Here is an 11732-nt window from a genome sequence, read left to right on the forward strand (position 1 = left end):
TCTTACTGCCATAGCTAGCCTCTCTAGAATAATGTTAAGTGGATATGCTCGCTCGCCCTGATGTTAGTGGGAAAGTTTTCTTCAGTGTGAACACCCCCAATCTTTCCAACTGACCCCTTATGTGGGATGATCTCAAGGTCATTTTCCTTCTTAGTCACCTTCTTCTGGCTGATCTTGTTTATCAAAAATCCTGCCTGGATAGGGAACCCAGATCTAAATGGAAACACACCTGTAAATGTGGCCTTTCTAATAATACTAATAGTTTTTTATTTTCAAAATACGTGCAAAGATCATTTTCAACATTCACCTTGCAAAACCTTGTGTTCCAAATTTTTCTCCCTCCCTGCCTTCCCTCCACCCCTCTCCCCTAGGCAAGTAATCCAATATAGTTAAACATGTGCCATTCTTCTAAACATATTTCCACATTTATCACACTTAAACAGCTTTCCTATCATACTTCTGCCATCTTATTCTCATTTCATCTGTAAAGGGTTAAAGCCATAATCCTATGATTGTTGATTGATTAACTGACAGTCTGGTGGGCCCTACACTCAGTCATCATTTCTAAGCTATTGTATAGTCTTAACATTATCATAATATTCAATATATATTGTCAGGAGTCAAATGAGTGTGTAGTATGTTCTATATCATTATATGTAACAGTGCCTAAAATATAATAGCATAGAAGGCCAATAGATAGACGGAGGAAGATTCCAAATATTGGCGCATCCTCTAAGCTAGTACAGATATGGTGTTGAGGATAACTCATGGTATCGGTAGCTTGGTTCCGGCACTTCTTTTGTTTTGAAGGGAGGGAGGTCTTACCCGAAGATGCTTGTGGCTGCCCAGTGAAGGCCTCCGACTCTAAGGAAGAGCCGCCTGATCTCAGGCATCAGAGCGTTGAATGGCAGTTCTGACAAGGGCCCTGGTCCCTTCTCCGTTTGGGTACTTTTAGAACCCTGCTCATGCCTGACTTTCTTATAAAAGAGACCCTCTAGCTGCTTTAAAGTCTTAGATTAATAAGTCATCAACAGTGGAACACTTTACAATGTTTAAGATCATAATGAAGCAGGGTTAGACCCTCACTTCTTGCTATTCCTACGTGGATCAAATTAAACTAAATCAGATTTTGATCGACAGGAAATGGGAGATGTAGCTGATGGCGGTAATGGTAACAGTAGTCATCTTATGAACCAGTAGTAAGCTTTGAAATTGGATGTCACAGAAAAGGAGTGGACTATCTTCACAGAGCTGATGTTGAGTCTTTGGTTTTGTAGGTTTTGTCGGCAGCGGCGGCAGCAGGTGTTTCTGTAGCCTTTGGAGCTCCCATTGGCGGGGTGCTGTTTAGCCTGGAAGAGGTAAGGCAAATGTGACCGGACTCTAGCAAAATCTTGGAAGTCCCTCTGCTTTCCGTGGCGGAGGCGAACACTGGAGGTACCGGAAAAGGCGTTGGAGCCATGTGACTCCTAAATCCTTGGATCTGTGACGATCCCATAGCCCTCCCACCCCCAACTGTTTGTGTTCTTCACAGAAATACTTGGCACTTGGGTACCTGATTGGCTTTGTCTTTTCCCTTGCAGGTCAGTTATTATTTCCCCCTCAAAACATTGTGGCGATCTTTCTTTGCTGCTCTGGTGGCAGCATTTACTCTGCGTTCCATCAACCCTTTTGGGAACAGCCGGCTCGTTCTGTTTTATGTGGAGTTTCACACTCCGTGGCATCTCCTGGAGCTTGTGCCATTTGTGCTCTTGGGGATCTTTGGGGGCCTCTGGGGAGCCTTCTTTATCCGAGGCAACATCGCCTGGTGCCGCAAGCGTAAGAACACCCAGCTAGGCAAGTATCCAGTGCTGGAGGTACTTATTGTAACGGCCATCACGGGCATCCTGGCTTTCCCCAACGAGTATACACGCATGAGTACCAGCGAGCTTATTTCCGAGCTCTTCAACGACTGTGGCCTCCTGGACTCCTCCAAGCTCTGTGACTACGTGAGCAACTTCAATACCACCAAAGGGGACCAGCTGCCGGACAGGGCTGCCGGCGCGGGGGTCTATACGGCCATGTGGCAGCTATCTCTGGCTCTCGTCATGAAGATTCTTATCACTATCTTCACCTTTGGGATGAAGGTGAGGGACCTTCGTTTGTACGAGGTCTGCCGAGATGTCCTGTTACCTACTTTGGGGGTCTGCTAGGGGGCTTGGGAAATACGGTTCTCCATTGGCCTCCCACAACCAATTTTGCGTGTCCTGGATCTCACTAGAAAATTTCCCCTCTATACCTTATGTTCCCCAACTTAAGGTCTTATGAAAAGTCAAGTAAGTAACATGCTCTCCTTGTTTTTCTGTCCATCATAAAGGACAGGAGTTAGCACTAGATGGTGGAAGGAATTGGAAATTCTCTGTATTTTTTGGTAAATGGTTTTAGTATATTTTTTAGCTCAGCAGCATCGGAGTGACAGTGCTGAGCCTTCCAAGGTGACCTGATATCTTCCCCAAGCATTCAGATTTGTTTTTATAATTGATGACCAGGACCACTTCTGTACCCAGTGGATCAATATTTAAACTTTTACCAGCAGAAGTCAGTATATTCAGCTTTTATTTCCACTTCCTTTGAAAATAGCCTCACTTTTTTTTAAATTTTTTTTTGGACTCATACCCCAAAAGAAACAGAAAGGGAAAAATTCAACAATCCTTCTCTAACTTAAGCCTAAGCTATCAGAAAAAAGCCTTTTCTACCAAGACACTGAATTATGTCTGCGGCCTGCACTCCCACCACTACCACCACCACCCTGGGATAATGTGAGCCAGACAAAACAGTAAGACTAGAGAAAGCGGCTCTGTTCAGTCCAGACCATCATCTGAGATGATATAATTCATCCCCGCCATGGAATCGTTTTTGCCATGTGGCTTCATTGTTTAGTTTGAAATGAAGCCCAGCCATAGTCAAATGGAAGGACCAAAGGCTACTCCAAAGCCAGACGCAAATTCTTCTATAATTATCTGTTGACCACAAACCCTCTGAGCTGGAAGGAACCTCAGGGGCCATTTCTATCATGGTCGTCCCTACCTGCTGGGGATGTTGTAGATGGGGTCTCTAGGATCAGGGCTGGGTGGGGCCCGATGACCCTTCCAGCTCTGAGTTTGAGCAGCCCTGTGTGTGAGCCCCCGTGTGTGAGGGGTACATGCTGCCATCATAGCTCTTGTTTCTAAGCACAAAGAATCCGGTACAGAAAAATATCTGCATATGAGAGCAATTCCCAGTTTTTCCTTTTCTTTAGACAAAAACTCTTTGCCGTGCATGGTTTTGGCCCCTAGTTCTCTGGTATGGAGTGCCCCAGTTCTGCCCCACGTGGCTCCCGTTCGAGGCAAAGTATCTAGCCCAGAGATCCAGTGGTATTGGAAGGCATCTTCAAAACAAACTTTGTACTTTGGAGAAAATGACTTTCTGGGGCCATACAGCTAAAATGATTGTCAGTGCTTAATTCTGCCCCCAAATGGATAGGCTCTGGCCCTTTTGAAAGTCGTTCCTTATTAATCATACATTCCTTCTTTTGCAGGTCCCCTCTGGTCTCTTCATTCCAAGCATGGCTGTTGGCGCCATAGCTGGGAGACTCCTAGGCGTGGGAATGGAACAGCTAGCTTTCTATCACCACGACTGGCCCATTTTCAGCGGTTGGTGCAGCCAAGGAGCTGACTGTATCACCCCTGGCCTTTATGCCATGGTCGGCGCAGCAGCCTGCTTAGGTAAAACTCCACGTCGGTTCGGGCCAAGTGCTGAGTATTTCGTGGTACCTGGAGGTAGTGGTAGGCGGCAGCTCGGTACAGTGCACAGGCCATCTGGGTCAAGTCTGCTGCTGCTGGTGAAATCTGGAGCAAGTTAGCTCTGCTCTCTGGGCCAGAGTTTCTCCCTCTTTGAAACAAGGTGGTAGTAGTCCTAGCTTTCTGTGATGTTGTGAAAATGAAGGTGGCAAGACAAAGTGAGGGATTTTGAATGAGTGTCAATATCCTTTGGGAGTTTACGTTTTTAAAGCGCCTTCAGAAAGAGTGCTTTAGATGTGTAGACATTGCCTTGGGAGTCGATCAGATTCTTGGAATTAGAGGATCTGAGAGGTCCTTCAGCCCCATCCCTCTTCCCTCTCCCCACATACCTCGGTCACCATGGTGTCCATCCTGTTGGAGTACAGCGTAGGTGACCCTTGATTATGCTGGTCTTTCTGATTGGCGTTCTCTTAGCCCTCTTCTTGCCCTTTTATAGAGGTACCTGCTCTGTAGTTTCCTAAAGTAGTATTCTGACCAAGTCACCCTCCTAGTTGAGAAGCTCCAGTGACTCCAGGAGCAGATACCAAATCCTCTGTGTGTAAAGATGTGGAAAACTCTTTCCAAGCTGACCCCTTCCTCCCTTGCCAGTCTCCTTCTACTTTTCTCTGCAATCCTGCCCTTGGGCTGGCTGTGTCCCCTCAGTCTGAAGTGCTCTCCCTCCTCATCTGAGGCTCAGCTGACACCGCACTCACTGCAGGAGGCATCCCCTGTTAGTACGTTCCCTCTGTGATGACCTCCCTTTTACACGGACTGTCTTGTGTGTAGATTGTCATTTGCATCTTGTGTTCCCCAGTGGCGTGTAAGCTTCTTGAGGCCAGGGTGTGTTTTAGGCCTTTTTTCAGGCCTTCAGTGGTTTGCACAGTAGGCGCACAGTTGACTTGGCAAAGTAGGTGCTTAATAGACGCTTGTTGACCGACTAAATGGATTTTCCTAGTGAGACCCTAACGTTGCCATACAAATATCGCACTTTTCAGGTGGAGTGACACGTATGACTGTGTCCCTAGTCGTCATCATGTTTGAACTCACCGGAGGCCTGGAGTACATCGTGCCCCTGATGGCTGCAGCTATGACCAGCAAGTGGGTGGCGGATGCCATTGGGAGGGAGGGCATTTACGATGCCCACATTCGCCTCAACGGATACCCGTTCTTAGAAGCGAAGGAAGAGTTCACCCATAAAACTCTGGCAATGGATGTGATGAGACCCCGCCGAAGTGACCCGACGCTCATGGTCCTCACACAGGATAGCATGACCGTGGAGGACGTGGAGACGCTGATCAGCGAGACCACCTACAGCGGCTACCCAGTGGTCGTGTCTCGAGAGTCTCAGAGGCTGGTGGGCTTTGTCCTCAGGAGAGACCTCATCATTTCAATTGGTAAGAGGTGAAAGGTTGGAAATGTAGTCTTTCCTAAAGCAGGTGTATGTTTGGTTCACTGATGATGTCGGTGACTACAATGTGATAAATTTTGGGCTGTATTCTGAATATCCGAAGCCTAACAAACCCTGTTCAAGGTCCCCACTGGCTTCTTACCATAACTGACTCCTCCACATATGGAGCTGAGGAGTAGCGAGTAACCACTGAGATCTAAAATGGCCACGTGCAAATTGGAAGCCGAGACACAACAAAGACACTGTGAACCTGTAACTGAGATCCTCCCGTTACACTCTTGGCCCAACCTTTGATTTCACTTAGTTCCTAAACAATAGTGGACACAGTAGGATGTGGCCAAGCTCCATTCATACTTGGAAGAACTGACTTTGAGTCCTAGCTCTGATGCTTTCTTACTGTGTGAACATGGGCCTAGTCAGTGTCCCTCTCTGAACCTCAGCTCCCTCATCTATAAAATGGGGATAATCCCCTTCACACTATACCTTCCTTTCTCAAGGGATGACTGTGTAAATATGAAAGACTCTAGAAATGTGACTTCTGATTATGTCTCTCTTCTCAAAAAGTCTTGGGTACTCCCATCGCCTCCACGTGCTACTCCTCTCTGCACAAGGCTTCTCTTTCTCATGCTGGGAGCAGGAGCTGTGTCTTACCCAAGATCTGTCTCCCTTAGCACCAGCACGCAGGAGGTACCAAAGAAGGGTTGAATAACCCCATTTTTCAGTCCAAGATAGCGATTCTTCCTGAAAGCCGAGGATCTCGGCCACGTGGTCTGAGAAAAGGAAGCCAGGATCCCCACACGCTTGTGACCTTGCCTCTCTTGCTCTACACCTCCAACTAATGGGGTGTTTGGCAGCTTTACACATATACCCCCAGGACATTTCTTAGCATAGAAATGATGGAATCATTAGGAGACAGAATGCTCATGTGATGTCACATTGATGGGAAAAACCCTCCCAGCATTTCATGACACGTGGATTTTTTTTTCCTTTTTCAAATAGAAAATGCTCGGAAGAAGCAGGATGGCATTGTGAGCACGTCCATCATCCATTTCACAGATCACTCACCTCCACTGCCTCCACATGCTCCCCCGTCACTCAAACTTCGCAACATCCTGGACCTCAGTCCTTTCACCGTCACGGACCAAACGCCCATGGAGATTGTGGTGGACATATTCCGAAAACTAGGGCTTCGCCAGTGTCTGGTCACACACAATGGGTGAGAATGTCTCCGGGAAGTCAGAGATTCTAGTCTGGGAGAAGGGAGAGGTGTTCCTGGGCAACTGTGTTGAGGGATGAGAGGAATCCTAGCCAGGTGATGACATCCATTGGCCAAAGAGATGGGCTTCATGTTGCCCAACGAAAGAGTGGCAGTGTGGGCTGGTTGTCCTTTAGCTCCCTTCAGGAAGTAGAAATGCTTCCCTGCCTTTGCGACATGGCCTTTTTGTTACCTTTTTCACGGTCCTGTCCAAGACTGTGAGGAATGAACATGGAGGGGGAGGTGAAAAGTAACCTTTGCTCCCCAAAATGACGTTCAAGGGTGCAAGTCACTGTCTTTAAGAAGTGGGAATGGGAGCAATGGGCTAAGTACAGAGAATTGGTTATGCCAGATAGCTTTCCCCTTCCTCTGTCATGCCCGGGGCCATATTTGGGCCTTTAAAAGGCATTTGCTTTGGCTAAAAAAAGAAGGTATCTAGACCATGGTAGTCTTTTAAGTCCTTCCACCAATAGCTTGGGCTGGTAAATGCACAGAACCAAGGGGGGAGGATGTATTGGCTGTTGCTGAAGCACAGGTAGAGATGGTCTTTTGTCTTGACTTTTTCATTTGTGATTTAGGCGGCTTCTGGGAATTATTACCAAAAAGGATGTATTGAAGCACATAGCCCAGATGGCCAACCAAGATCCTGATTCCATACTTTTCAACTGAAATTCCAGATCTGCACTGGGGATCCACCAACTAGAAGATGGGACACTATTGCAATTGTTCAGAAAACCTAAGTACCCAGTGCAGTGACGGGAGCATTTCCCATTTGGAATGAGGCTGACAATCATGTATTGTTGGTGACTTCCCTCCCAGCTAACCCATTGCACTACAGAATCTTCTCTTTTGGAGAGCATGCTCCTGAGGCTTTTGGGAAGTTACATTGCAAAGATTTCATGAAGGAGTAAAAAAAAATTGCCATAGGAGGATGCTCTTCCTTCCCTTCCTCTCTCCTTCTTTTTCCTTTCCTTCCCTCCCTTCCCTTCCTTCCCCTTCTTTCTCTCTCTCTCTCTCTCTCTCTCTCTCTCTCTCTCCCCTCCCTTTGTTACCCTTCTCTTTTTTTCCCTTCCTTCCCTTTCTCTTTCTTCCTCCCTTTCTTACCCTTCTCTTTTTTCCCTTCCCTTCCTTCCCCTTCTCTCTCTCTCTCCTTCCTTCCCCTTCTCTTTCTACCCTTTTCTTCCTTCTCTTTTCCCTCTTTTTTTTTTTTAATAAGATCTTTATTTTTTTAACTTTGGTAACTAATGATTAGCCAGCTCAGCCATCACTAAAACCTCTGCAAGGAACCTCTTGGCCCACTTGGCCCCCTCCCCGGTCTTTGGCCCTTTTGGGGTCCAGACCCACCAAGTCGGGCTCTGTTCGGCGGTTTGCCGACAACCAGGAAGAGCGAAGAGTCCCGTGGGATTCTCCGCAGCTTGGGGGAGGGGCGCATTTCCCAGCAGGTGGTCCTGTGCCTGTTAAACTATTTAATGGGATTCCAGATTCTCGTTGTCCCCATGTATAGGGTGTAGGTGGGGGATGGGAAAGCCGCCAGCCTCTCTTTGTGGGAAATTCCTGGATCCTCCCAGAATGCTGCTTGATTCGCCCTCTCGCTGTACACAGGGAGGCCCGCTTCTGTAGCTTGCTTACTTGTTGCTCATACTACTTATATCAAGAGCAAAAATGTTATACAGCTTTCTCTCTGCCTGCAAAAAGGCTCCCTCTTAATCAGCTAGATTTGTAAACAGCAGCAAAAAATGATTTCTTCCGTGTTCCCGAAACAAATGCCATGTGACAATTGATTCATTAAAGGATGTCGGGAGAATAAAAGCTTTTGTGGAGATGTGATAGGCGTCTTCAAGCGTGGAAAGGGGATGGGATGTTGCCAGCAGTGGGTGGAAATCACACATGGGCACTTGTAGGCAAAATCTCTTAACTGGGAGAGCGAGGTTGAAATGAAAGAGCCAAGAAGCAGCAGCTTCCTCCTTATTAGGGACCCTTAAACAAAAACTGGGTGCTTGCTTCTTGGGGGTATTGGAAGGGGTCCTTGGTCAGCCGTGGACTAGTCTGCTTGGATGAGATGTACTTGAAGTCCCAGAGATTCTGTAACTGGGTCACGATCTAAGAGCAATCATAATAACTGACCACAGAGACCTCAGCTGCCATCTCTGAGAGTGGGGGCATGGGATACAATTCACAAGGACTAGATCACTTGGTCCCTTCCTTTGCTCGTGTCTACCGGGCTTTCCAGAACTCCCTATATGTTTAGGCATTTGGACTGGGCCTATCACGGTCTCTCCTGGGAAATCTTCAGTCCTCTGAAGTTTCTTATGATCCAAGTTTGAACCCCCCCCTCCTAGGCAATCCCCTAAACCCTCAAAACTCCCCTGGGCTTCATGAGGGTGGCACCCAAGGGTGCTATGGTAAAAATCAACAATCCTTTCTTTAGAAATTTCTGAGGAAGTTACAGAGCCTCTGGTCATTGCATTCACTGTTCTGGGGCGGGGGGCGGGCGGAATTGCTTCCCTTTATTTTACCCACACGCAGGTCCCTTCTGATCCCCATCAGATAATCCCATGGGATTTGGTACTATAGCTGACAGAAAACATCTCTGTACGTACATGGACCAAAGGTGGCCCACACCGCTTTTTCTTGGCACACTGATCCTCCCACTTTGGGCAGGAAGACAATGGCTGCCGTATCCCCTTTTTTCTTCTCATAAGTTAGCCTACGTGACTCAAATTGACTTCTGTTTGGGAAGTGTGTTGGCTGGCATTTCTAAACATGTACCACCCCCCACCCCACCCTCGCCCCGACAAACACACACACACCGACACTCATGCTCTCACACTCTCTCAAACTCACACCCACACACCCCATACACACTCACACTTGAGCTCCCTCCGCTCAGTGATGACCGGACCCTGGGTGCCAGTCCATCCCCCCAATGTCCCAAAAGGACAAGGGTAGTTCTACCTCCAGAATTCCTTTTTCAGAGGCCCCCAAACTCTCCTTAGAACTTTTACTCCAGACTTTGCGATTCAAGTCCTAGTCTTTGGAAGTTCTTTTATTGCATATAATTATTTTGGAAATGTCAGGCAGTCACAGGGCAGCAAGTCTCTCTTAAAATATCAGAAAGGCCTTGTCCAGGTAAAATAGCAGTAAGCTTCAGTCACACTCCATTTGCTATTGCTTTGACTCGGTCAGGCTGTAGGCTGCATGCTGAACTAACTGCCTGGTGGGGGTCACCTGGAAAGTCGGGCCTCTGCCCCCGCTGATGTTTGCAAAGACACCAAGTCGGGGGTCCTGTCTGTCACTTGGTGTTCTCTAAATGCTTCCTTCAGGTCCAAGTCGGCTCTTAGTTCTCACGTCTCTCTGAAATCTTTCCCAGAGATGTCACTTCCAAGCCTGGAATTGTTGATGTCATCTGTGCTGGGGGCTGTCGTGTGGCTCCCAAGCTTTTCCACACTTTGGTTTTTTTGGTTTTTACATTGTGGTTGTTTCTTCCTTGCAACAAGGAATTCGCATTAAGTAAACCAAATAGATACAGCAACACCCGTGTCTCCAAAGCATGTGGATGTGGACCTTTAGTCTGCCAACTGTTTAGTGAGAAGAGAGGCCTGTTTGCCCATTGCTCACTGCCTTGACCTGCCTTGGCTCTTGGGAGTTGGTTCCCTTTGCGTTTTTATTGTTATCGCTCTTCTCTCTTTCCTATATCAGTTCAGATTGCTCTTGCGGTGTTTCTCTGAGTGGCTTGAAGAGCACAAGGATTTCCCCACGACTAGCGTGAGTCACTAGTTGCCACCATTCCTACTTGTTTTCTGGGGTTTTGCTTGGAATCTCTCGGGTCAGGTGGCACCTCGCTTCCTGACGTCGACCTCTTTGGAGGCCACACCCAGGCATGGGATTCCTGGCTCGCGTGCGCCTCTGAGCTCGGCACAACTTTTCCCACTTGCCACCCAGACGTAGTCGTGGCCTGTGCAGCGTGTCCATCTTGACACACTTACAACCCCGGGGAGCTCGGATTTGCTCCGATTGTGGCTGAAGCTTCCTGTCAACTTGCTAGTTCAGCACATTCACAGAGCCTCTTTTCTTGGCCCGAAAGGCAAATGTGGCCTGTAGTTAACTGTTAAGCCAAACAGATGCAGGGAGCTCTGACAGCCCAGGCCAGCGGCCACATGGCCCCAACTAGGGAATTTTGTGACCCACAGATTAATGAGCGAAGGCTCCTCTGGTTAGTGTAAAAGCAGTCGACTTGTTCTGGATGGGAGAGGAGGCTCGTGCTGGAATGTAATTGATTACTTCTGCAGAGTTCTGGCTTTCCAATGAATATATCTGGTGGACGGCCAGCCCCGAAAGGGACGAGGGGCCGTTGCTTATTCTTTTCAAAGGAGATCTCTCGTTCATTTGTGTTTGTACATTTTCATGGATTCAAAGTAGGGAAGATAGTTAACTCCCACTTAGTGGTGGTATATTGGGCAGGAAGCATGGAGGGTGGAGAAGAGGGGCAAACTCCATCAAAGAGGGAACACTTGGGGGAGGGGGGAGCAGAACTTGTTTAGACTGATCATATGAAACAGCCCCTTTCTCCCTGGCCTCAACTTCTCCCTGGCTTCACTCTCCTGTCAGCAGCCTGGGACCCAGCTGCACGGTGGGAAAGAGGCAACCATCCCATGGCTTCTGTGGATAATGCTCTGCTGAGATCATCTCAAGTCACTAATCCAACAGCAGAGCAATTCAATTGTTTTGGCACCAAACAGCTGGATCTGAACAACTCTTGGCAGGAAGAGCCGAGAACAGGATTAAAATCTCCAATGAATCCTCAATTCTGTTAGAACATGAGCATGAGAAAGTAATGGTGAATTAGGATACTTTGAGACACTGCAGAACTTGGAAGCAAAAGCCCTGGGAGCTCGTTAAAAGGAAAGAAAAAGGTTCTTAAAAAGTTACTGCTGAAGAGTTCATTAGGAGATGTTGCTATTATGCCCCTGTGCTGTATGGATCTAAATTACTTCACCGAGGGGTATCTACGCACCCCACGGTGATTTTTGTACCGTGAAAGGCACTTTTCAAAACCGAATTATCGTTAGTGATCGGAGACTTAGCTGCCCACAAGCCTAATTTCCGAATGCTTGAGATCGGAAATGCCCAGTGTTTGTGTTTTGCTAAGTATACAGTCCAACGATGGAGGAAGGAAGCTGTTTTGTCTCTTCCCCACTCGTGTTTAGAGGGAGTGTGTCAGGAGGTGGATGTGGAGAGACATTCTGAAAGGACATGTTCAAGGGAACTTTGATTC

The 11732-nt window shown here is 47.6% G+C and overlaps 1 protein-coding gene across 2 annotated transcripts in view; it reads left to right on the forward strand.

Annotated features, from left to right (window-relative positions):
• Window positions 1-8266, forward strand: part of CLCN5 (chloride voltage-gated channel 5) — a 98294-nt gene extending 90028 nt beyond the window's left edge. For both annotated transcript variants that reach the window (XM_051968675.1, XM_051968676.1), the window contains 6 exons: window positions 1278-1358; window positions 1581-2123; window positions 3554-3740; window positions 4790-5188; window positions 6202-6418; window positions 7036-8266. In XM_051968675.1, coding sequence (XP_051824635.1) covers window positions 1278-1358; window positions 1581-2123; window positions 3554-3740; window positions 4790-5188; window positions 6202-6418; window positions 7036-7126 — 1518 coding nt within the window. In that variant the 3' untranslated portion in view covers window positions 7127-8266. The remainder of the gene's footprint in view (window positions 1-1277; window positions 1359-1580; window positions 2124-3553; window positions 3741-4789; window positions 5189-6201; window positions 6419-7035) is intronic.
• The last annotated feature ends 3466 nt before the right edge of the window (window positions 8267-11732 follow it).

Source organism: Antechinus flavipes, chromosome X, assembly GCF_016432865.1.
Source record: "Antechinus flavipes isolate AdamAnt ecotype Samford, QLD, Australia chromosome X, AdamAnt_v2, whole genome shotgun sequence".
Classification (NCBI taxonomy): domain Eukaryota; kingdom Metazoa; phylum Chordata; class Mammalia; order Dasyuromorphia; family Dasyuridae; genus Antechinus; species Antechinus flavipes.